The 22,415-nt window shown below is 37.4% G+C and overlaps 1 protein-coding gene across 1 annotated transcript; it reads right to left on the reverse strand.

The window, feature by feature from the left end:
* Positions 1–1,894: 1,894 nt before the first annotated feature.
* On the reverse strand, positions 1,895–20,526 carry fam177a1 (family with sequence similarity 177 member A1). The gene is made up of 5 exons (XM_028821185.2): positions 20,314–20,526; positions 15,166–15,345; positions 12,040–12,106; positions 4,710–4,807; positions 1,895–2,894 (listed from the first exon to the last, which is right to left on the reverse strand). The coding sequence occupies exons 1-5, from the start codon at positions 20,380–20,382 to the stop codon at positions 2,694–2,696; spliced, it is 615 nt and encodes a 204-aa protein (XP_028677018.1). The 5' UTR covers positions 20,383–20,526; the 3' UTR covers positions 1,895–2,693.
* Between the last annotated feature and the right edge of the window lie 1,889 nt (positions 20,527–22,415).

Below are 22,415 nucleotides of genomic sequence, written 5' to 3' on the forward strand. Positions count from 1 at the left end.
AAAATGTATAAATTCCCTTGATATTATTTTTCACTCTGTTATAAAATGCAGCAAATTTCAAGAAGTACAACACTAATGTATACAATCAGAGTGCAAACAGGCTGCAGTGCTAGTTAGATGGTCGCAGTTCTACTGCCTTAACGTCACCAGCTTGAGGATAAAGAAAGTCGGCTTCACTTCTGTAGAGTCACACCAACTAGAAAGGAAAGTAAGGACTTTAAAATAGGACAATGAGCCTATGCTGTCTGAGAAATCTTATCTTTATATATAATACACTACCGTGGCTGTTCGTATGTCTGTCCAGGATTTTAAAATCACCTGTAGCTCGTAAACCGTTTGATCGATTGACCTGAAATTTGGTTCACATATACTATGTGATGTCTACTATCTGCTTTCAGGGTGATGACTGACCTCCAAGGTTATTCTTTTTATCTTATTTTATTGTAGAATCAACTCTCGGCAGCGCGCAGCAGGGCGTCCGTGTGGCGAATGCGTATGTGCGCCGTTCTCATTTCCTACCACCTTCACTGAACCTCCCCTACCTCTTCATATCTTAAATCATTCTTGAGGCAGAGTGAAGACTCAAGTGCCAGCTTAAGTGAAAAATTAAAGAAAACGTACTAAGTAATTGCAACACAAACACAGACTTAAATCAGTTTTAAAAGATGCCGATGAAAGAAGAGAAGAAGCGGGCCGCTAGGGTGGAGAAAAGAAGAGCTGCTCAGGAAGCGCATGAACTTCTGAGCAAACGAATGGTAAACGTACAGAGAAAGAGGAGGAAAACTAGGCATGCTCACGTCAAGTGGATTCACTGAATGTTATCATGTGGTGCACCGTTACTGGTTATTAATAAAGCACATGAACATGTGTTCTCTCATGGTCAGGATTATGTGTCACTAGGTCAGTCAGTTCAGAAGTACTATATAACAAACTTAAGTGTTTTTCTGTGTACAATATTTGTTTTTTTTTAAACCAAAGACTAAAATTATTGGCAAAACGGATTTGGACAAAGGACATCAAGCCCTAAGGTTTTGGGTTCTTAACTGCTACTGACACTTTGTGACCATTAGCAAGTCACTCCACCTGGAAAAACAAAAAAAAAATCAATCAAGTGTATCTCAAATGTTGTAAGTCACCACAGATAAAGGCATCCTCAGTCAAATAAGTAAGTAATAAGTAATGATGATATTATACAGTCACTGGAGCTGCTTACTTTTGAACATGCCATACACAGTTGTCTATGAGTAAAACATTACTGCATTAAATCCATTCCTGCCTGTTCCTAGTGACTTGCCTTTTGTTGATTGTCATTGTGAAGCGCAGTTTTACAGGAAAATGTATTCTTTTGAATTAGAAGGGGTAATCAGTAGGTATTATTACATATGTAAGATATTCATTTGTTCTCATCATTCACACAGGTATAGTTTTTCTTTTCATCAGTTGTTTGTAGTCCTCCTTTAAAATCCACAGGTATGACTATACAGTATATGGAAAGCAGTGCTTTCAGTGGCTATACATAAGTGGCAGCACCCTACGTGTTACACTTGTCTATTAATGTGACAAGCATGGAGCAGTAACTTCAGCTTTGAGCATCACAACCAATTTTTGTGGCTTTCCCAATGGAAATTCAAGTGCCACGATCTAAGACCAGCGCTGAGGTTTTGAGCAATTTAAGTGGCGCTGTCAAAGAGCGAAGTATTGGGAGTCACGGGGCCAGCACTGATTCATTCTTGTATCTCTATAAAAGTGTGTGTGTGTACTTTAAATAATGTACACATACACATGTAAACTCTCTCATATTACATATACATACACACACAGTATAACAACACACATTCGATAAGTGGCCTTCACCGTTTTATTACTATACCTACACTATACAAAAGACAGGTACTCTCTTTTTAAAGTTTTTATTAAATATATATACAAAATAATATGAAGTGTTGATTATTAAAGCATTGAATTTAAAGAAACATTTACGTAATAAATTATAAAATGTTTATCAAGTTTTTTTTTGTTTTGTTTTTTTTTTTTTTTAAAAGGTTGATGTTTCACCTCATTCTTCTTCACTATTGACTTTACAAGAAAGCATTGCTTTTGATAATGCATATAAGGCATGCAGTTTAATTTTTTCAGTTTAATAAGTGAAGGATTTTTCCGACACTTCTCCCCTAACAAATCCTAGTAGCTTTGCATAAAACTGATTCAATGAGCACATTGTTGGTACCCAACAAACACACTCCAGGGTGCAGGAGAATAATTCAAGCATTTAGATCATAAACACTAGAGTGTACTGTTAATACAATGTTAGATTTATTTTAAAAGAGCTTCTGTGTGGTTATCTGCAGCAACACTAATTCTAAATTCTTTTCAATGAAAGAAATGTCTTCAGAAACAGAATTATAAATTTCTGTTCCTGACATAATAAATGACATTATTAGAATACACTTCCAATAGAATTGAGATAGACTAAGGTTTTTAGCTTTTGTGGATGGGAAATGTACATGCCACAAGGACTGCAATACATCTTTCTTAAATTTTGACCCTTTTAGCTTTAGCACTTGTGACACCAAACAACAATATATTATTAAATAATCCACATAAACCTGAAAAATAAATTAACGGAGTTATTGAAAATAAAAGTGAACTGAAAAGTGCTTGCAAAGGACAGTCTTCAGTTTTTAACTATAGAGTTAAGTTGGAATAGGAGCTGAAACTCTGTTATTCTCAGAATGTGCACAACCGTCTTTCTCTAGATCAAATGTTACATTAACAAAGGAAGCAGCTCCTTCAGGTTGGGTACTGCGTGGTTCAAGACTTTCCTGGGCCTGTTGTTCCTGAAAGCGACGTTCTGCTTCCTCGGACATTTGGTTCTCCTCTTCCTCCTCTTGTTCCTGGGGAAGAAATAACAATCAAAAAAATAACAACCTTGATGCTGACAATCTTAACAATTTCCGGCCTATTTCCCACTTACCTTTCCTGTCAAAAGTTCTTGAGCGTGTTGTAGCTTCCCAACTCACCAATTACCTAACTTCTAATAATTTGATGGAACCCTTTCAGTCTGGTTTCAGGGCGCGGCACAGCTGTGAAACTGCTCTGCTACGGGTAACCAATGATTTGCTTATGGCAGCAGACTCTGGACAAACCAGCATATTAATTCTGTTAGACCTCAGTGCAGCATTTGACACTGTCAGACATGACATCCTACTGTCCAGAATGGAGAACATGCTGGGTATCTCTGGCACTGCCCTCCAGTGGTTCAAGTCCTATCTGACTGATAGGCAAGAGTTTGTTAGTCTTGGCAACAGCAGATCCAACTCCGTGCCAGTCACACAAGGAGTCCCTCAGGGCTCTGTCCTTGGTCCTCTGCTTTTCTGTATTTATATGCTTCCCCTTGGCCATATTATCCGTAGTTATGGATTGGGTTATCATTTTTATGCAGATGATACCCAGCTCTACTTCAATGTTAAAAGTGGAACTTCATCAGAGCTTTCTCAGCTCACAACCTGCCTTAGTGAAATTAAAACCTGGATGGAGCAGAACTCTTTAAAATTAAATTGCAATAAAACTGAACTCCTGCAAATTGGGACTAAAATGCAACTTAACAAAATGAGCTCCTTCCCAGTCCATCTTGGCAGTGATCTCATCAGACCTGCCTCTACTGTAAAAAATCTTGGTGTCATTTTTGATTCCTCCCTCACTTATTCCGCCCACATAAATCACATTAAGAAACTTTCTTACTTTCACCTCCGTAACATATCCCGTGTTCGCTCCTTCCTCTCCTTCTCTAATGCTGAGAAACTTGTCCATGCTTTTATCACATCCTGCATCGATTATTGTAATTCCCTACTGGCAGGTGCCCCTTCTAATCTTATATCACAGCTCCAGCTTATTCAAAACTCAGCTGCAAGAGTCCTTACACGGACCAGCAGCAGCGAGCACATCACACCCATCCTGCTCCGTCTTCACTGGCTCCCTGTGTCCTACAGAATCGAATATAAAATCCTACTAATAACCTACAAAGCTTTAAATAACCTCGCACCAAACTACATCAGTGACCTTCTCCATCACTATGTGCCTGCCCGCCCACTAAGGTCCTCTGATTCTGGTAATCTTGTTGTGCCCCTCACTAATCTACACTCTATGGGTGACAGCAGGGCCTTCAGCTGTATAGCGCCCAGACTCTGGAATGACCTACCGAAATTAATCAGGTCAGCTGACTCCATGAATTCTTTTAAAAAACAACTCAAAACTCATCTGTTAGCTCTACCTGACTTTATTACCCTTCTCTCAGTTTACTTCTCTGTCAAGATGCTCATGTAACCTGTATATGTGTGTGCGAGACCATCAATTATGGTGTCTGTTTTTTTTTCAGAATTTACTGTCTTAATCTTCTTTATTTATTTATCTGGTTTGTACAATGCTATATACTGTATATTCTGCCATTCTTTATTATATTCTGTAAGTGCCTTGAGCATGGGAAAGGCGCTATATAAATAAAATGTATTATTATTATTAATCACAACAATTTTAGGATTTTCAAATCATGACCATTATCATGTATGCATCGTTGAAAATATATAGCCACCCCTTGTTATTCTTGGAAGGCTAACCTAAGACATTCATAAGCCTTATTTTTACATTATTGTAATGATAAACCAAAAAATGAAACGAAACTTTTTAGAAAATTGTACTCTTAAAATACAAACCTCTTTTTTCATTCTGTAATATTCATCTATAGCATACTGATACTTGGGAGTAGTAATGCCAAATAACGATGCCATCTTCTCTCCGAGGTAATCACAAACTGAAAGCAAAAATACATAAGTGTCATTAAAAATCCACCCACAGTAGAGCAACAGTAGTGCACCACTGACAAATTGTTTAAACCAAATAAAAGCACTATAGGTTAGCAGTTTTGTTAATTTCAACTCAGTGATTGGATTTTATAAATCAGTTAATTAAAAAAACACTTGTTCAATTTATTGAAATATATAAAGATTATGCATGTTTTGTATTTCAGGGTTTAAGAAAACTATATGTACTGGTACCGATATTTAAGAATAAGGGGGATGTGCAGGACTGTAGTAACTACAGGGGGATAAAATTGATGAGCCACAGCATGAAGTTATGGGAAAGAGTAGTGGAAACTCAGTTAAGAAGTGAGGTGATGATTAGTGAGCAGCAGGATGGTTTCATGCCAAGAAAAAGCACCACAGATGTGATGTTTGCTCTGAGGGTGTTGATGGAGAAGAGAAGGCCAGAAGGAGTTGCATTGTGTCTTTGTGGACCTGGAAAAAGCAGATGACAGGGTGCCTTGAGAGGAGTTGTGGTATTGTATGAGGAAGTCGGGAGTGGCAGAGAAGTACATACAGGATATGTACGAGGGAAGTGTGACAGTGGTGAGGTCTGCGGTAGGAGTGACAAATGCATTCAAGTTGCAGGTGGGATTACATCAGGGATCGGCTCCGAGCCCTTTCTTATTTGCAATGGTGATGGACAGGTTGACAGACGAGATTAAACAGAAGTCCCCGTGGACTATGATGTTTGCTGATGACATTGTGATCTGTAGCGATAGTAGGGAGCAGGTTGAGGAGACCCTGCAGAGGTGGAGATATGCTCTAGAGAGGAGAGGAATGAAGGTCAGTAGGACCACCAAGAGAGAATACATGTGTGTAAATGAGAGGGAGGTCAGTGGAATGGTGAGGATGCTGGGAGTAGAGTTGGTGAAGGTGGATGAGTTTAAATACTTGGGATCAACCGTACAGAGTAATGGGGATTGTGGAAGAGAGGTGAAAAAGAGAGTGCAGGCAGGGTGGAGTGGGTGGAGAAGAGTGTCAGGAGTGATTTGTGACATGGGTATCAGCAAGAGTGAAAGGGAAGGTCTACAGGACGGTAGTGAGACCAGCTATGTTATATGGGCTGGAGACGGTGGCACTGACCAGAAAGCAGGAGACAGAGCTGGAGGTGGCAGAGTTAAAGATGCTAAGACTTGCATTGAGTGTGACGAGGATCGACAGGATTAGAAATGAGGACATTAGAGGGTCTGCTCAAGTGGGACGGTTGGGAGACAAAGTCAGAGAGGCGAGATTGTGTTGGTTTGGACATGTGCAGAGGAGAGATGCTGGGTATATTGGGAGAAGGATGCTACAGATAGAGCTGCCAGGCCAAGAGAAAAAGAGGAAGGCCTAAGAGAAGGTTTATGGATGTGGTGAGAGAGGACATGCAGGTAATGGGTGTAACAGAGCAAGATGCAGAGGACAGAAAGATATGGAAGAAGATGATCTGCTGTGGCAACCTCTAACGGGAGCAGCCGCAAGAAGAAGATGATGATATTTTCTAGTGCTATCATTAACCCACTTCTGTGTCACTCATCAGACTACATCCTGCTTACACAATTCATGATTATGAAAAGGTGGGACCTGCTCAAGCAGCAACTACAGCACGGTAGGAAGTTCATCAGTCTATCACAGGGCACATCCATGGATGAAGCCTGTGTAAATGACTGTTTACAAGTCAACCTAACATGCATTTATATCTGGATATTAAACAGTATCCAAAAAAAAAATGCTCTGCTACAAACTGAACATGGACATCTCCACTTAGATAGTGACTGCTCTGGGATTGGAAAGGAGTGTTCTGGAGCTGTGAAGTAGCAGCACTAACCACTGCACACATGTGTTTCCCATATCAATAACCAAGAGCTCTATATTCACAAAGCACGTAGGGAATATGTTTTTCTGTCTTTACAGACAGGAACTGCATACCGTCGCAGGAAGACTGCTGTTTTGTGCCAAAACAAAAAAGAAAAACAATACATTTGATAGCTAGCGCTGTGATCAGACTACTAGCCTACTATTCATACTAGAAATGCTACACTACAAAGTGACTATCAAGTAAGTATGACATTAAATAATAAAATGGAACATTGAGATATGAGGACATTATCAATGGAATAGGTCATTGGCTAACTGGGGGATTAAATGTATTTTAAGTTTAAAAAATACACTGTACTTTACATAATGTAAACCAGTTTTAAAATGTACACATGGCATAACATTCAAGTGTGTTCAGAGACGTTAGTTAACGGATATGAAAGTCGGAGCGTTTTACATTTTTTTGGTTACTTCATTAAAGAGTTGCTTATCACATTTTTGTTTATTAAATATTTTTGTAACATTGAGTCATATTCTGAAATAACAGCTATAGCAGAATGTAAATACCTGCTTTCAACAGCACTCTACAATTTCAGTTAAATGTGGGGATAAATAGGCTTATGATGGCTTAATAGCTTTCAAGATTCCAATTCAAGTGATGTAAACATGGCATCAACTGATGTGTTAATAGTTAAAGGTCTGCAACTAATTGTTTTTTTAAATACCAAAAAGGGATCCCAAAAAGAAGATAACCCCAATGACCATCCAACAGGCAATTATTGCAGTAAATACAATCCCTCTTTCTGAACCTTAGTAACACTATCACCCCACTCTTTTACCCACTAAATGTTCAAAAACAAAACTAAAAAAACTATAAAAAGAAAACGAACGATGCTAGCATAACATCACAATTGGTATTACTCCATGAAAGAGGACAAATGCCTAAAATACTGTATGCTGCTCATCTTCTGACCAACAGAAACTTAAGTTCCCTTTCTTCCCATCACTTTGCACCTTCATGTGTGATTAATTGGATATAAGACCATTTAGCTCCAGGCTGAGAATGTCCGTTCTTTATAAAAATGTCCACAAAAGGCAGCAGTGAGGTACTTTATGCTAAGGACATGTTAGTTCAGTCTATGCTTATACAGCGCTGCTTACACAATTTCTTTCCTCCTATAATCATTTCCAGATAGTAGTCTTTTTTGAGTGTGTGTGTTTCTCTAGGAGCGGCACTTGTACTGGGAATCAGAGCAGTTGTCAGACAGAGGAAAATATACAAGCTGATATAATCTGCTCCCAAAGCAACATTGAAACCATAAACTAATTCACAGTTCATGTAACGCAGACTGTTTCTCTGTTTTAAGATGGTCGTGTTTGCAAATTCAACAATGCCATTCAATGAGAGATTATGAAATTTCAAAACTTTGTATAGATAGTTCAATTTTCATTTAGATATCTCAAATAGAACAGTCCCAACAAATTTAGGTGGAGAATGTATGTGTTACATTTCAACAAAATTGGTCCGCTTTAGGGACTGTTGTTTCATATAGGGGGCGGCACAGTGGTGCAGTGGGTAGCGCTGCTGCCTCGCAGTTTGGAGACCTGGGTTCACTTCCCAGATCCTCCCTGCATGGAGTTTGCATGTTCTCTCCATGTCTGCACCAGTTTCCTTCCACAGTCCAAAGACATGCAGGTCAGGTGCATTGGCGATCCTAAATTGTGCTTGGTGTGTGGGTGTGTGTGCCCTGCAGTGAGGCTGGCGCTCTGCCCAGGGTTTGTTTCCTGCCTTGCACCCTGTGTTGGCTGGGATTGGCTCCAGCAGACCCCCCGTGACCCTGTAGTTAGTATATAGTGGGTTGGATAATGGATGTTTCATATGGAGAAGTAGACGTGGCTTACGTAATTGATGCTTCTCACATTTTATGCGGACACGCCTAGAAAGCCTGGAGGATAGTCAGGCCGAAGTGGAAGCTTCCATTCAGTAACACAGTATGCAGCTACAAGGACAGTACTGAAAACAAGCTTCAAGCACTCTGCGCTACACATGGGGTGTCCGTGTACAATGAACAGTGTAATTGAGAGTGTCTGATTTAAGGTACTGGCTAAAAACACACAAAAAAAAATGAACTGACAGTAAGTCGCTCCAAGCCTTCATTAAATACTGTATGGTTCAATGCTTACTTGAGCAACATTGCCCAGCTATATACAAGTCTGACAACAAACATCACCAATGATGAGTGGAGGATGTGTAGCAAACACATGTATGCATCGTATTTGTTGAAGGATCGTACTGAAGAAGTGACAGGCAGCACTTGAGGCAGGCACTGGTGGACTCAGCATTTAAAGCAGAAATTCAGCTGTATGACAACTTAACAATGAAGCAGCCAACAATCTCTAAACATCAAGGTAAAAGACTGGACAAGAAATCAGTGTTTTAGACAACAGCTTCACTTGGCCATTTAAACATCACATACAATGCCCTGATTATGAAAGGGTTATTTCCCTGTAGGCTATAAGCAGACAGTTATATATAAACTAGACATTAAGCCCGTTACAATAACGGGCGCTAGAACAGTAGTGCATTCTCTTTGAGAATTTTCTTTACGCTCATTTTCCTGTTCCTCTATAGATCTATTTGCTCTTCTGAGTCTTTCTCTTTTAGCGTTTTTCTGACGCTCATTATCTTTTTCTTCTTTTTTGGGTGGCATGTTGTTAGTAGATAGTCACAGTAATATAGGCTTGTACGTCTGTAATATTTTCTGTTACAGTAATACTGGCTTGTATGTGGCTGTAATATGCGTCACTGTATTGTGTGCCTTTAATTTTCTCTCGCAGTAATACTGGTTTGTATTTCCGTAAAATGTCTATAATTTTCTCTGACAGTAATACTGGCTTTGATGTCCGTAATATGCGTTTAATTTTCTGTCACAACAGTGGGCAATCAGCAGATTCTCCCCAGCAACTGATGTAATGTGTGGCGTCTCTCCAGCAAGTACTGTGCAGTTCCCCAGCAAGTATTTTAATCTGTGCTGGCGTGCAGCTGATTATTGTATGTGTGGCGTCTCCCCAGCAACGGATTTTATGTGCACGAAAATAAATCTACTTTTAAAAGTCATCCTATTGTAATATCATGAAAATTCGTATATTTTGGAAAACCCCTTCAACGACTGACACTTTACCGGGCCAGGCTTCTTAATTGCAAATCTGACATCCTCAGAGTGAACACTTGCACAACCACAAACACTAATCCCACCTCTTAGAGGAAGCTGGTCTCCACATCTCAGTACCCGATTGGATTTTTCGTGTCTTTTGTTTAAAGTCTTACCTCATTTCCAGAAATCCGATTGGATCGCCTGTGTGATATTTTATAGGTCCCGCCCTCTGTCTTGTGTGACGCGTCAGGCGGCCTTTGAAGCGTCGCACCGTGCCCCATGCATGCGCACTTCACCAGAAGACACACACACACCGACGCTGGACGCACACAGGGGTTTTATTAAAGAGGATTAGAAGCCCACTAAGTAATCACTGTGAAGTGGATTATTATTTACAATTAAATATATCATACAGACTTAATTTTGAAAAAACAGTAATCGTCTAAATATTTCATGTTAATCATGTTGTAAATGTTAGAAATATAATAAATGTTGAGAAACTGCAATTGTAATAGCAGCCAGTAGTACTAGGGTGCTGTACCGTGTAACAGCAGCCAGGAAATTCTGAAATGAACTGCACAAACTGAGTTAGGCTCGTATAGCCTCTGCCTCCTACAGAGATGCTCATTAGGCAGGGGTCCTGACAAAAAATGATTGAGAAAATTTCTGTACATAAACAAGAGGTGTTTAAGGTTCAGATGCTGGGAGAATGAAAAGAATATACGTGCCAACATGGCAAGACAGGGTTGTTCAAGAATGTTGTAATACATTTGGTCTGGTGAGGAAACAGTAATTGTCTTCTACGTCAAAATCTGTGCTTCAACATTCAACAAAAGTGTTCAAAAACAAGCAAAATTAACACATAGCTCACAATGACAGCCATCCTCAAAGAATATTATCATCCTGCATTAAATAAAAAAAGCTGTAATACATGGCATCCTACAAATGACTAATTTCAAAATAGTATCAATGTCTTCATTGTCTTTTTTTGCTACTACTATGGACTAGCAGTGTTTCCCAAACTCGGTCCTGGTGAACCCCTGTGGCTGCAGGTTTTTGTTCCAACCAGCTTCTGTTTTTAATTGAACTCCTGGGCTAATTAAGTGAACTGATATTTCCCAAGTTCTGTGTTTAGGGAACAATATAGAAATTAGAAAACTAAGTTAGCTAAAAAAGAAAAATATTAAAATGTACCAAGCAGTTATATAGGAATAATGTATTTTTTTCTTTTTAACAGTATTTTCATCTTGATTTTCATTCTACTTTTCTAGGTGTTCTAATTTTTAATTAATCCATTATTTACTAATTAGTGAGTCTGACTCTAAAGTAGTTGCAGCCTTTGATTATTCCGTGTTGTTTGCCTGGGTGTCTGCTCTGCTCGTTTTAAATTGCCATTATTAAGATACAACAAAGGGGGAAAACCTGCACAGAGAAAGGGTAAAGTATAATGAAATCAACAAAAGAGAGTTAAGCATTTAAATCTATAGCAAAAGCAGAAATATTTCTAAATGTCTTATAAATGTAAAAATCATACTGCTGTGCTTTTCTGAATGTAGAATAAAAGAAAAATAATACCAGCTAATTAAATGAGATCAGCGCTATCAGGTGTTGTCACTGATTAGGAATCCAGTTGGAATAAAAACCTGCAGCCACAGGGGGTCCCCAGGACCGAGTTTGGGAAACACTGGACTAGTGCATGGAAGATGGGTGGATGTATAAATTTAATTTTCCCCCAATGACATATGATAATAGCCTGGAACCAACCTGAACTTGCTTAAAAAACAACTGAACCTTAAACTGCATAAAATACAACAGGGAGGAAAATTGAACACTCAGAATCATTAATTTGCAACAACAGTGGTCACATCATATTTGTTGGTTGAGCTTTCAAAAGTTTGCGGAGACAACTGTTTAAAAAATTAAGTCATTTTAAGAATGTAAACTTGGTATAGGGTAGATACCTAAAAAAGTGGTCAGCGAGTGTACCAGTAAAGGGAATGAGAACTTTCTTCTGCCCCGTCAAAAGTCATGCAGGTAAATATTGAATATTCTAAAAACTAATCACACAACTAGTCTTTATCCATCATGAGAAAAGGTTTCACACATCCATACTCAGTACATAAGTAATCAATTAAAAAGCTGTTTTCAATATATTTGATTGAGGTGTTAAAAGGATACATATTACATAGGTTTACAATTATTAAAACTGATCCACTTTAAAAATATACCTGAAATTGTTGCTGTAGCTACTCTCCACATATGGAACAAAAAGTACGGTCCCCAAGTCAGATTATTCTGAAATGATATTAGAAATGCAATGTTACTGTGCATAAAATAAATAATTTGAAGAGGTAACAATTAGGATCATAATATAAATGCTACAGAGCACCCCATAAGACAGCCATTGTGTTAAATGCAGGTTTCCTCACATGTAAAGACGTTTCTTCTAGCTTAGGTAAACCAGAAAAAATCAGTTGCAACTCTGACAGATCCTGCAGCTGACCAGAGTATCGTAGTCTACTTTACTTAGAACATGCATTACTTATCGAGCCCCTACAGACCCAGAGTTTACTAGTATATGTACTACTTGCATCAATAATCAAAAGGCCCTGCTCCACCTCATAAAAAGTAGGTAAGTGGCAATACTTCTTGAGCACAGAGGGACTTCCAACTGGAAAGTGGAAAACCTGAATGATACAGCACTTTATTAAAGAGAAATAAATGTGTACACTCAAGTATTAAATATTTGATTTGCTATGACAATATACAAAAGTTCTTAAGCTATACACAAACATCATTTGCTCAATCAGATGATTACATTTATGAGCAAGATAAATCATGCAGCAAGACATCACACTGGACAAGAAATGAAACATTAAGAGCTGGTGTACCTGCACAGGAGAGCAAACAGTGCTAACTAACACTTATCACTACTAAGTGCCCTCCTGTGACATACCAGTTTTTTACATAAATAAAATGGATAACCTAATGAAGGCAGGAGTACAGCTACTGCTCTTTGTTCAGTTTTACTAAAACCTATCTGATCTTACTGGTATCTCGCTTTTCAGGTAAATCAGTGGACTGATTTTTGTTTAAACTCTATGATAGATGTACCTGATTCTATGTGAACAAGTGATGGTACTTACAAGACAAAATCCTTTTAAAATATTGCTTTCTGAAGATTTCGCATCAAATGAAAACACTTTAACCTACCAAAAGAACCCGTCTTCTGTTTTTCTTTACATTCCAATAAAGGAAACAGGCGAGGAAGCAGCAGAGATCCAATAAGGTCTCAGTTATATTCCTTCATGTAACACAGTTTCCCATGTCCATAACCCTCACCTTGATTACAGGTGCCCTATAAGGATGTGTTGTCTCCACTAATTAACTGTACACTACTGACTAATGACTGCATTTCTAATGCAGATTCTGCTAGAACTATTAAAACAGTCTATCAATAGGAATGAGGAATAAACTCTTTCTACAGATGTCACTAAAACAGATTTGACCTTCTCGGCCACTGTGTGATGTGGCAGTATCTTAGGTGGTTTTCACTCAGCTCTTCCAGACAAAAATATAAAGAACTTATCTAACTTGCAGCACCTAACCAATCATCTGTTCACTCTCCTTTGTATATTATAAACCACTTACCTCTGTCAACTAAGAAATGTTATAACACTACATCTCTGCAAGACGCACTAACCATCTTGATTTTGAGTCTCTTGTACTCCTTGCTATCAATTTATTCACTATACAGCCTGAAGGGATATCTGATTACTATTTCTAAATGTTTCACTTGATTTGTTTTTTATGGGCTTTTAGGAAGACGGTATTTATTGTGGTCCTTGCTCTGTTTATATCACAGATACTAAAATGATAGGAGTTTTACCAAAATAAATTATATTAAACTGGTTTTGTAATGCCAATGAAATAAAATAATATTTGGACTCTCGTCCAGCTGCTGCAAATAGAGGCTAAAGTGCTTATTTATTGTAAGGTGAACATAGCGTTGAACCATTTTACCTATAAAAAAGCATCTCATCTCAATGTATTTAGATCCTACTTTGTTGTAGGTTTGTCTCTTTACTGCAGGCCTTGATATGAGCCACATAGAGCCATTTGGCCATTAGGGTGCTGAACACCAACAAAAGTGTGATTAGACAGACACTGGGGAAATGGGAACTTGGCACAATGTTCTAAAATCAGGACAGAACAATGTTTCTGTTACCTGCTAGTCATTTTTCAGAACAGGCAATGACAGAGTGAGGGAATATAATGCAGAGGAATTGCAATAAATACAAAGGACAGTTCAGAATGCTAATAAAGTCAAACAACTGCAATAGGCTGGAGGTTCTTGTTGTGTTTTAGGTTTTACAGTGCTCCAAGAAAGCTGCTGCTTTTTTGTAACTAGTTTTATTTTTTTGCATCTATCTTTTGCCATCATGGAGACAGTAATAGTGACTGGTTTAAGTTGTTTTCTCCATAAACCAGGGGGCCTGATAAAAATTAGTCCCTTGCTATCTAGCCCATCTCTTACCATTGCACTTGCTTAATGTTGTTCATATGTAGATAACAAAATCTCAAAGCATTATTTTGGAAATATACACAAATTACTGAGATAATATATTTAGACAATGGGACCAAAGAATCAAAGTCTCACATTATATCATAAATATATTAATGTGTATAAAGTTCATAATGGGAGATTTATTTATCAGATTGTCTCAGGTAGCCTGACTGTAAAACACAATTTCTAGGAAAACTTCCTCTGCCTTGTTAAAATACATATACTTATTTATTACATATTTAGACAAATAATTGGGTATTTCATTTTCATCACTGAGCAGTGAACTGGCCGTACACAGTAGTTTTTCTTTGCAAATTCTTTTCAAAAGAAACTCCGACCCATTTTATGCCATCTCATATTTTGTGATTTTCTGACCAATGCATTTTGCACACTTTTAATAACATTTGTAGTGATCAGATGTCTCATAAAGCTCTCCAAAACAATCTGAAATGTATAAATTTAATAAAAGCAATAAACATGTTGATTTTACATTATACAGTTAAGAGAAAGGAGCATTTCGAAATGTTACTTTTGTTAAGTTATAGAATAATCCAAGACCATTATATACAATCAAAACACATCCCTTTTTTTGTAAACACAGCATTGCGACTTCATAGTTGATGGTATATCACCAAATTAAATACCATACTACATGCAATTGATAAAAGAAATACATGATTTATATTCACTGTCAACAAACCTAGAATTGCATAAAAAATTACTTTAATAAAAGTAAGATGGTTTTCATTTTTTTTTTTACATCTAAAGATTTAGCTTATATACGTACTGGATTAACTGCTGGCAAAAGATCCTTCTTTTCTGGCTCTTCTTGCTCTTCATCTGTACTATATTCCTCCATGGTTTCGCCACTGGCAAAGTGAATTATCCTTCGTGGTATCTTCTGAGGTTTCTTCTTTCCTATTTCACCTAATTCAACATTTTCAAAATTTTTTACAGAATTTGAATTCTGTCAAAAAAAAAAAAAAAAAAAAGATGAAGAAAATACTGCTCGATTTTAAAGCTTTAAATACTTTATAGAATTTTGAAAATCAAAAAAACATTCACTTTACTTAATTACTAATATTTATTTATTTCAAATGAAAAGCAAAAACACATTGTAGTTCACAGCAGGAAAATATATTTAGGAAGGAGAGTTGGGGGCAAGATTAGAATTAGAAGATGGTTTAAACAGACAACCTGCTATTTTACAAGAATTTAAGGATTTTCTTATCTCATTATTTTACATTAACACCCTAGTGTCACCTAAAAATGGAGATATGTTGTTAATGCTGAAATAATATCACTAAACTGCTCAACATTACCAATTAAAAACCACTGCAAATCACTCTAAATTACTACTCCTGGAAAACTGAGGCTAGTTCAATTTAAGATTGTACTTGGAGTCAGTTTTCCCTTATACCAGTCATGTATTAGCTTTCAATTCCAAGTTTTTCTATAAGAAGCATTTAGCAACACTGAACACCATTCAGCAATGGACCTTAGAATAGACAGCAGTCCATTTTAAGACATGTTTATGATTATTATCGTACCAAATCTACTTAGATTTTCCCACATAAAACTTAATATTTACATTGTTTTAATTAGCAGGAAACCAAGAAAACTGAGAAGAAGGAAACAACCAAAAAAAATAAAAAAGAAGTAGAACATGCAAATTCCAAACAGATAGTCTGTCAAATAAAAACTGGACACAGATTTCTGGATGACTGAGATAAAGGTGCTGATTACTGTTCCACTAACTAAAACTCTGGGCTTTCAACACAAATGATCAAAGTGTTTGTCTTACTTAGTCGTTTTTGTATTGTTCAGATACTTTTGAAGAGGTATTCTCATTTCCATCTTCTCTCAAGTGAAAAAGTCAAGAACACATAAGAAAACCAACTTCCTAAAAGGTTCTCGGTATCGTACAGCATACTATCCTCACTTAAGGCCATACATCTCAAATGCATCATGGTTTCAGCCTAAAACGCAAAAAGATGTCCAATCGGATCATAATCATTGATTACCTTTTGACTGAATAACCTAACTTTATGGTATACTGCATTTCCTTAATGCACTAGACTGTACTTAACATAAAACAATCAGCACAGCATCCATCCATCCACTTTCCAACCCGCTGAATCCAAACACAGGGTCACGGGGGTCTGCTGGAGCCAATCCCAGCCAACACAGGGCACAAGGCAAGGAACCAATCCCAGGCAGGGTGCCAACCCACCGCAGGACAAGAAATTACATTCTTATAGCTTTAATATCTTCATTAGATTTTGTCTGGTTAGATTAATAAATCCTTATTTATTAATCCATAAGGAACATGTTTCTTATAGTTTTAAGCAAGAATTCAGAAAACGATCACATTGATTTATAATATCACAAGGTGTTCTGTTAGAATCAAGAAGTCAGCATTTTCTCATAAAAGAATGCAAGTTAGTCCCTTAAACTGTGCACAAGCTTAATTCTTTTTCTACATACAATTAGGTCAACATGCATAACATTATATTACTTCTCGTGAAGATTAGCACAAGTAGCTATGTAACAGAAAGCCAGTTTTCAAATTATTGCTAAACAGGAAAAAGGACATCACAGTACCAGAAAAACACTTCTTTGTCAGTGAATGGTATCTGAGAAGTAAAATCACCAACACTGTAATGAATTTATAGAAGTCTTACTAAATGGGGAACAAAACAAACACCACAGCTAAGCCCTTTTCTACTATGCAAACCAACAGGCCAATGTGAATTTCCCCTTGGGATTAATAAAGTATCTATCTATCTATCAATATCATCACCCTTCAACTACAGAACAAAACTACTTGTGAAGCTGCATACATGCTCTGAACAGCCCATCACGTCTCTGCCTCCTTTTGGTTAAAACAAACCTCAAACCAAGTATTTGAGTAACCTTCATGTACCATATTGGGATATCTAAAGAGTACCTTACTGAACCCATAGTTAATCATTAGGGAATTTTGTTGAAAGTGCTGATACACTTTATTAAATGTTATTCTTTTTTCCTCATTAGCAACCTCGAAAAGTTAAATCAGTCATTCATTAAATTTTGAGATATTGCCCTTATAGTCACAGATTTATTACTACCAGCACTAACCTATTAAAACTAATTTTTTTTTGTTACTGGTTATTAGTTTGCTTCCTCCTTAAACATTTATTTATTGTATGGCACGAAAATGCCTAGACAGAGCACAAGAATTTTTTCCTAACACTTTACTGGTAAATGTCAGATTCAGTCTATAGACTACTGCACATTATATGCAGCCAAGTGAAGCTTCTAAGTAATGCCTGCATGGATTTAGTTTACTTATCAATATAGCATATGGTTTTAGCATCATCAGAAAAGAAAAATAAGAGTATCTTAATCCTAGCTGTGGATTTATATGTAAAATTCCCATATAATCCTTAAATCTTCATGGCATTGTAGTTATCTAAAGGAATGTATACTTGATTGACGGATAGCTATAATGTGGCCCTGCGTGAATGTGTTTGAAATCATTTTAGCATACAAATTGACAAATGAGCATCTGCTTTACTTATTCCATTCAGTATCACGAGTATTGTGAGACTTGAAGTTTCTATCCTATTTATGTAAACATAACCAAAAAAGTTTTATCTCTTTTCATATAATTAATCAGCAAATTATTTGCAAATGCGCAGCCATCAATGAAACGGGTAGGAAAGCGTTAGGTCCTACTAGTACAAGTTTTCAGCTGTTAGTACCTTTTTATAATCATAATTTAAGGGCAGGAAGAAAAAAAACATTTTTGAATATGCATATTCTAGTCCTTAAAAAAATGCTATAAGAGTCTGACCTTTGAGAAACCCATCCTGAAAGCACTGCCAGGCCATCACAGATTCTACACAAACAAAACCACAAATGCCAGAGCAAGAAGAATTCCAAGAAGAAATGAATGCAAGATACCAAGAGCGATTGATGTAGACACATCACACTTTACTGATCTCTGACTGAACTTTAGAGGCCAATTAGGGGAAATTAATTAGTTCCCACAGTAACATGCAACATAAAAATAAAGTGGAAACAGTAAAAAGCACACTGCAAGTTACTACATAAGTGCAATACGAACAACACTAAACACAATTTATTAATAATAATAATAATAATAATGCTATGTGGATATATAGATAATACACCCACCTAGGGTGAAGACAAACATAACTGGGAGATTACAAAAATAAAAATAAAGTGGAAACAGTAAAAAGCACACTGCAAGTTACTACATAAGTGCAATACGAACAACACTAAACACAATTTATTAATAATAATAATAATGCTATGTGGATATATACAGATAATACACCCACCTAGGGTGAAGACAAACATAACTGGGAGATTATAAAATCTGATGGCTACTACGAAAAAAGGAGAAGGCAGCACTTCTTTGCACACCATTGTGGGATGAACAAATGTCTCCTAATGCTACAGAAGATTGTGTCATGGAGAATATGAGCAGCACCAGTAATTTTTCCACCACTGCCTCCCATGAATTCGAGGAGAGTTTGCTGCTGGCCTTCCGGAGTAGTTTATTCAGATGTTTGACTTCCACCTGACCTGGTGTTACTTCACTATGAGCTGTTAGAACACAATGCGACACACTTAAGGTCCTCTTCAGAATCAGATCTCTCTTCTGACCATTTTTGCACAGCATAGTCGTGTTAATCAAGCAATCTTGTATAATGTTTAGGTGTTTATATGCCTGCACTTTCTCATTATGATGTCAGAAGTCCAACTTGAAATAATAGTAAAGAAACATGCACTGCAAGGCTACAACTCTGTATTGAATTGCATCCATTCATCCACTATCTGTACCTGCTCTGTCCAATTCAAAGTTGATGGGGTTTGAAGTTATTCTTGACTCCATGGCGTCCATAACAATGTATAAGCTCTTAGGTTCATCTGATGCATTTTCCATACACTCATTTCCAATTTAGTGTTAAAATCAAAGACCACAATAGACACAAACCTTGATATTAAACCAGTACAGTCAACTTGCATACATGTTTTAGCAGCTTTAGATATATGATTGAAAACTCATTGGTGCAAAAGAGGAGTATGCATATTCTACAAAGAAAACATTTCCAGCTGGGTACCAAACCAAAAACGTTACAGAAATGATTTATTGTGGCTTGCTGTGCCAACATATAGTTCTTATTAAAAATTAGTAAATCGTTTATTTTTAGATTATAAGAATTACCCAAGACAAGAGCACATATGAATACTAATCAATCAAAGATGCATACATTCATTACACTCAAATGTAATAGTGCTTTATCTGGGTCAAATGGAGTTATTGTTAAAAGCCATTATAGCAGCTCATAAACGGATGAAAAAGCATTACAAAACTACAATTAAATGTACATGGAGATCAAAAATTGAAACAAAAAGGTTAAAAATATTGCAGATATTCCCTTGTCTGACACCAAGTACCTAACAGTTTTCCTTAACTGTCTTCTATATCTGGATGAGATATTCAGACAGTTCAGCTACTAGGTAAGCAAACGAGCTCGGCGGACTGAATGTCTCAAAACTCTTGCTAGTCAAATTTCTTGTTCTTATAAGCACAAACAACTCAACAAATGATTAAACTTTCGCTTTGTGATTAAAAAAAAGTTTTGCCAAATGGGAGATTTTTATGAGTCTTAAGTTTTTCAAATGCGTTTCCTGGTTCATAGCAATTAGCAAAATGTGCTCAAACACACAAACTAATGAGGGAAAACTATATCCAAAACAATTCAAAGGTGTAATCCAATATTATTTGAATTCCAAAGCAGACTTCAATTGATAAGCAAAACAAGGAACAGCGGTGAGAAAACTCCCTCAAGAAACACAGTCACAGTATCGGCAGATGATATTAAAATTAATATTAAAAATCATCGGCGAACCATATTACCTTTTCCACATCCATAGTTTGGCCCAATGAAACGTTCGCGTTTGTTAAATACAAAGAAAGCTCAGCCATTACCAGCACCCTGACGCCACCGCCTGAGCAATAACAAATTGTATAGTCAGTGTATTACTGATGAGCTACACGGCACCGCGCCTCCCTGCAACGAGATTTCCGGCAGGGCGCGTCAGCCGGAAGTGACGTTTGTTTGAAGACGTCGCAGTTGTTGTAGTAGCGATTGGTGACAGAAGTCATAGTCTCAGGGCTTAGACTAGAGTACTTGGAATAGTTAATCAAACTTCCTAATTTATATAAACTATCTCCTGATGTATGAAGAGTCTCTGTAGCTTCTCACCTCAGACATTAATTGTTCGGAGCCATTGGTTCATCCGATTTGATCTACAGGTATATTAGACAAATCCGCATAGAAAGTGTAAAACGAAATACAGTTAGGTCCATAAATATTTGGACAGAGACAACTTTTTTCTAATTTTGGTTCTGCACATTACCACAATGAATTTTAAATTAAACAACTCAGATGCAGTTGAAGTGCAGACTTTCAGCTTTAATTCAGTGGGGTGAACAAAACGATTGCATAAAAATGTGAGGCAACTAAAGGATTTTTTGAACACAATCCCTTCATTTCAGGGGCTCAGAAGTAATTGGACAAATTAAATAACTGGAAATAAAATGTTCATTTCTAATACTTGGTTGAAAACCCTTTACTGGCAATGACAGCCTGAAGTCCTGAACTCCTGGACATCACCAGATGTTGGGTTTCCTCCTTTTTAATGCTCTGCCAGGCCTTTACTGCAGCGCTTTCAGTTGCTGTTTGTTTGTGGGCCTTTCTGTCTGAAGTTTAGTCTTCAACAAGTGAAATGCCTGCTCAATTGGGTTAAGATCAGGTGACTGACTTGGCCATTCAAGAATTTTCCACTTCTTTGCTTTAATAAACTTCTGGGTTGCTTTGGCTGTATGTTTTGGGTCATTGTCCATCTGTATCATGAATCAATTTGACTGCTGTATTTAGCTGGATTTGAGCAGACAGTATGTCTCTGAACACCTCAGAATTCATTCGGTTGCTTCTGTCCTGTGTCACATCATCAATAAACACTAGTGTCCCAGTGCCACCGGCAGCCATGCACGGCCAAGCCATCACACTGCCTCCACCGTGTTTTACAGATGATGTGCTATGCTTTGGATAATAAGCTGTTCCACGCCTTCTTCATACTTTTTTCTTGCCATCATTCTGGTAGAGGTTGATCTTGGTTTCATCTCTCCAAAGAATGTTTTTCCAGAACTGTGCTGGCTTTTCTGGATGTTCTTTAGCAAAGTCCAATCTAGCCTTTCTATTCTTCAGGCTTATGAGTGGCTTGCACCTTGCAGTGCACCCTCTGTATTTACTTTCATGCAGTCTTCTCTTTATGGTAGACTTGGATATCGATACGCCTACCCCCTGGAGAGTGTTGTTCACTTGGTTGGCTGTTGTGAAGGGGTTTCTTTTCACCATGGAAATGATTCTGTGATCATCCACCACTGTTGTCTTCCGTGGACGTCCAGGTCTTTTTGCGTTGCTGAGTTCACCAGTACTTGCTTTCTTTCTCAGGATGTACCAAGCTGTAGATTTTGCCATTCGTAATATTGTAGCAATTTCTCAGATGGGTTTTTTCTGTTTTCGCAGCTTAAGGATGGCTTCTTTCACCTGCATGGAGAGCTCCTTTGACCACATGTTGTCTGTTCACAGCAAAATCTTCCACATGCAAGCACCACACCTCAAATCAACTGCAGGCCTTTTATCTGCTTAATTGATAATGACATAACGACGGACTTGCACACACCTGCCCATGAAATAGCCTTTGAGTCAATTGTCCAATTACTTTTGAGCCCCTGAAATGAAGGGATTGTGTTAAAAATGCTTTAGTTGCCTCACATTTTTATGCAATCGTTTTGTTCACCCCACTGAATTAAAGCTGAAAGTCTGCACTTCAACTGCATCTGAGTTGTTTCATTTAAAATTCATTGTGGTAATGTGCAGAACCAAAATTAGAAAAAAGTTGTCTCTGTCCAAATATTTATGGACCTAACTGTAGTTTACCCCTGTTTCTTGT

The sequence above is a fragment of the Erpetoichthys calabaricus genome, chromosome 16 (genome assembly GCF_900747795.2).
Source record: "Erpetoichthys calabaricus chromosome 16, fErpCal1.3, whole genome shotgun sequence".
Taxonomy (NCBI): domain Eukaryota; kingdom Metazoa; phylum Chordata; class Cladistia; order Polypteriformes; family Polypteridae; genus Erpetoichthys; species Erpetoichthys calabaricus.

Excerpts from the sequence above, each read along its gene's own strand:
- fam177a1 (XM_028821185.2), bottom strand. The coding sequence starts at position 20,382 with ATGGCTGAGCTTTCTTTGTATTTAACAAACGCGAACGTTTCATTGGGC. Across the intron at positions 4,808-12,039 it reads AGCTACAGCAACAATTTCAG|TTTGTGATTACCTCGGAGAG; the intron begins GTATATTTTTAA and ends TTTTGCTTTCAG. Across the intron at positions 2,895-4,709 it reads ATTACAGAATGAAAAAAGAG|GAACAAGAGGAGGAAGAGGA; the intron begins GTTTGTATTTTA and ends TTTCTTCCCCAG.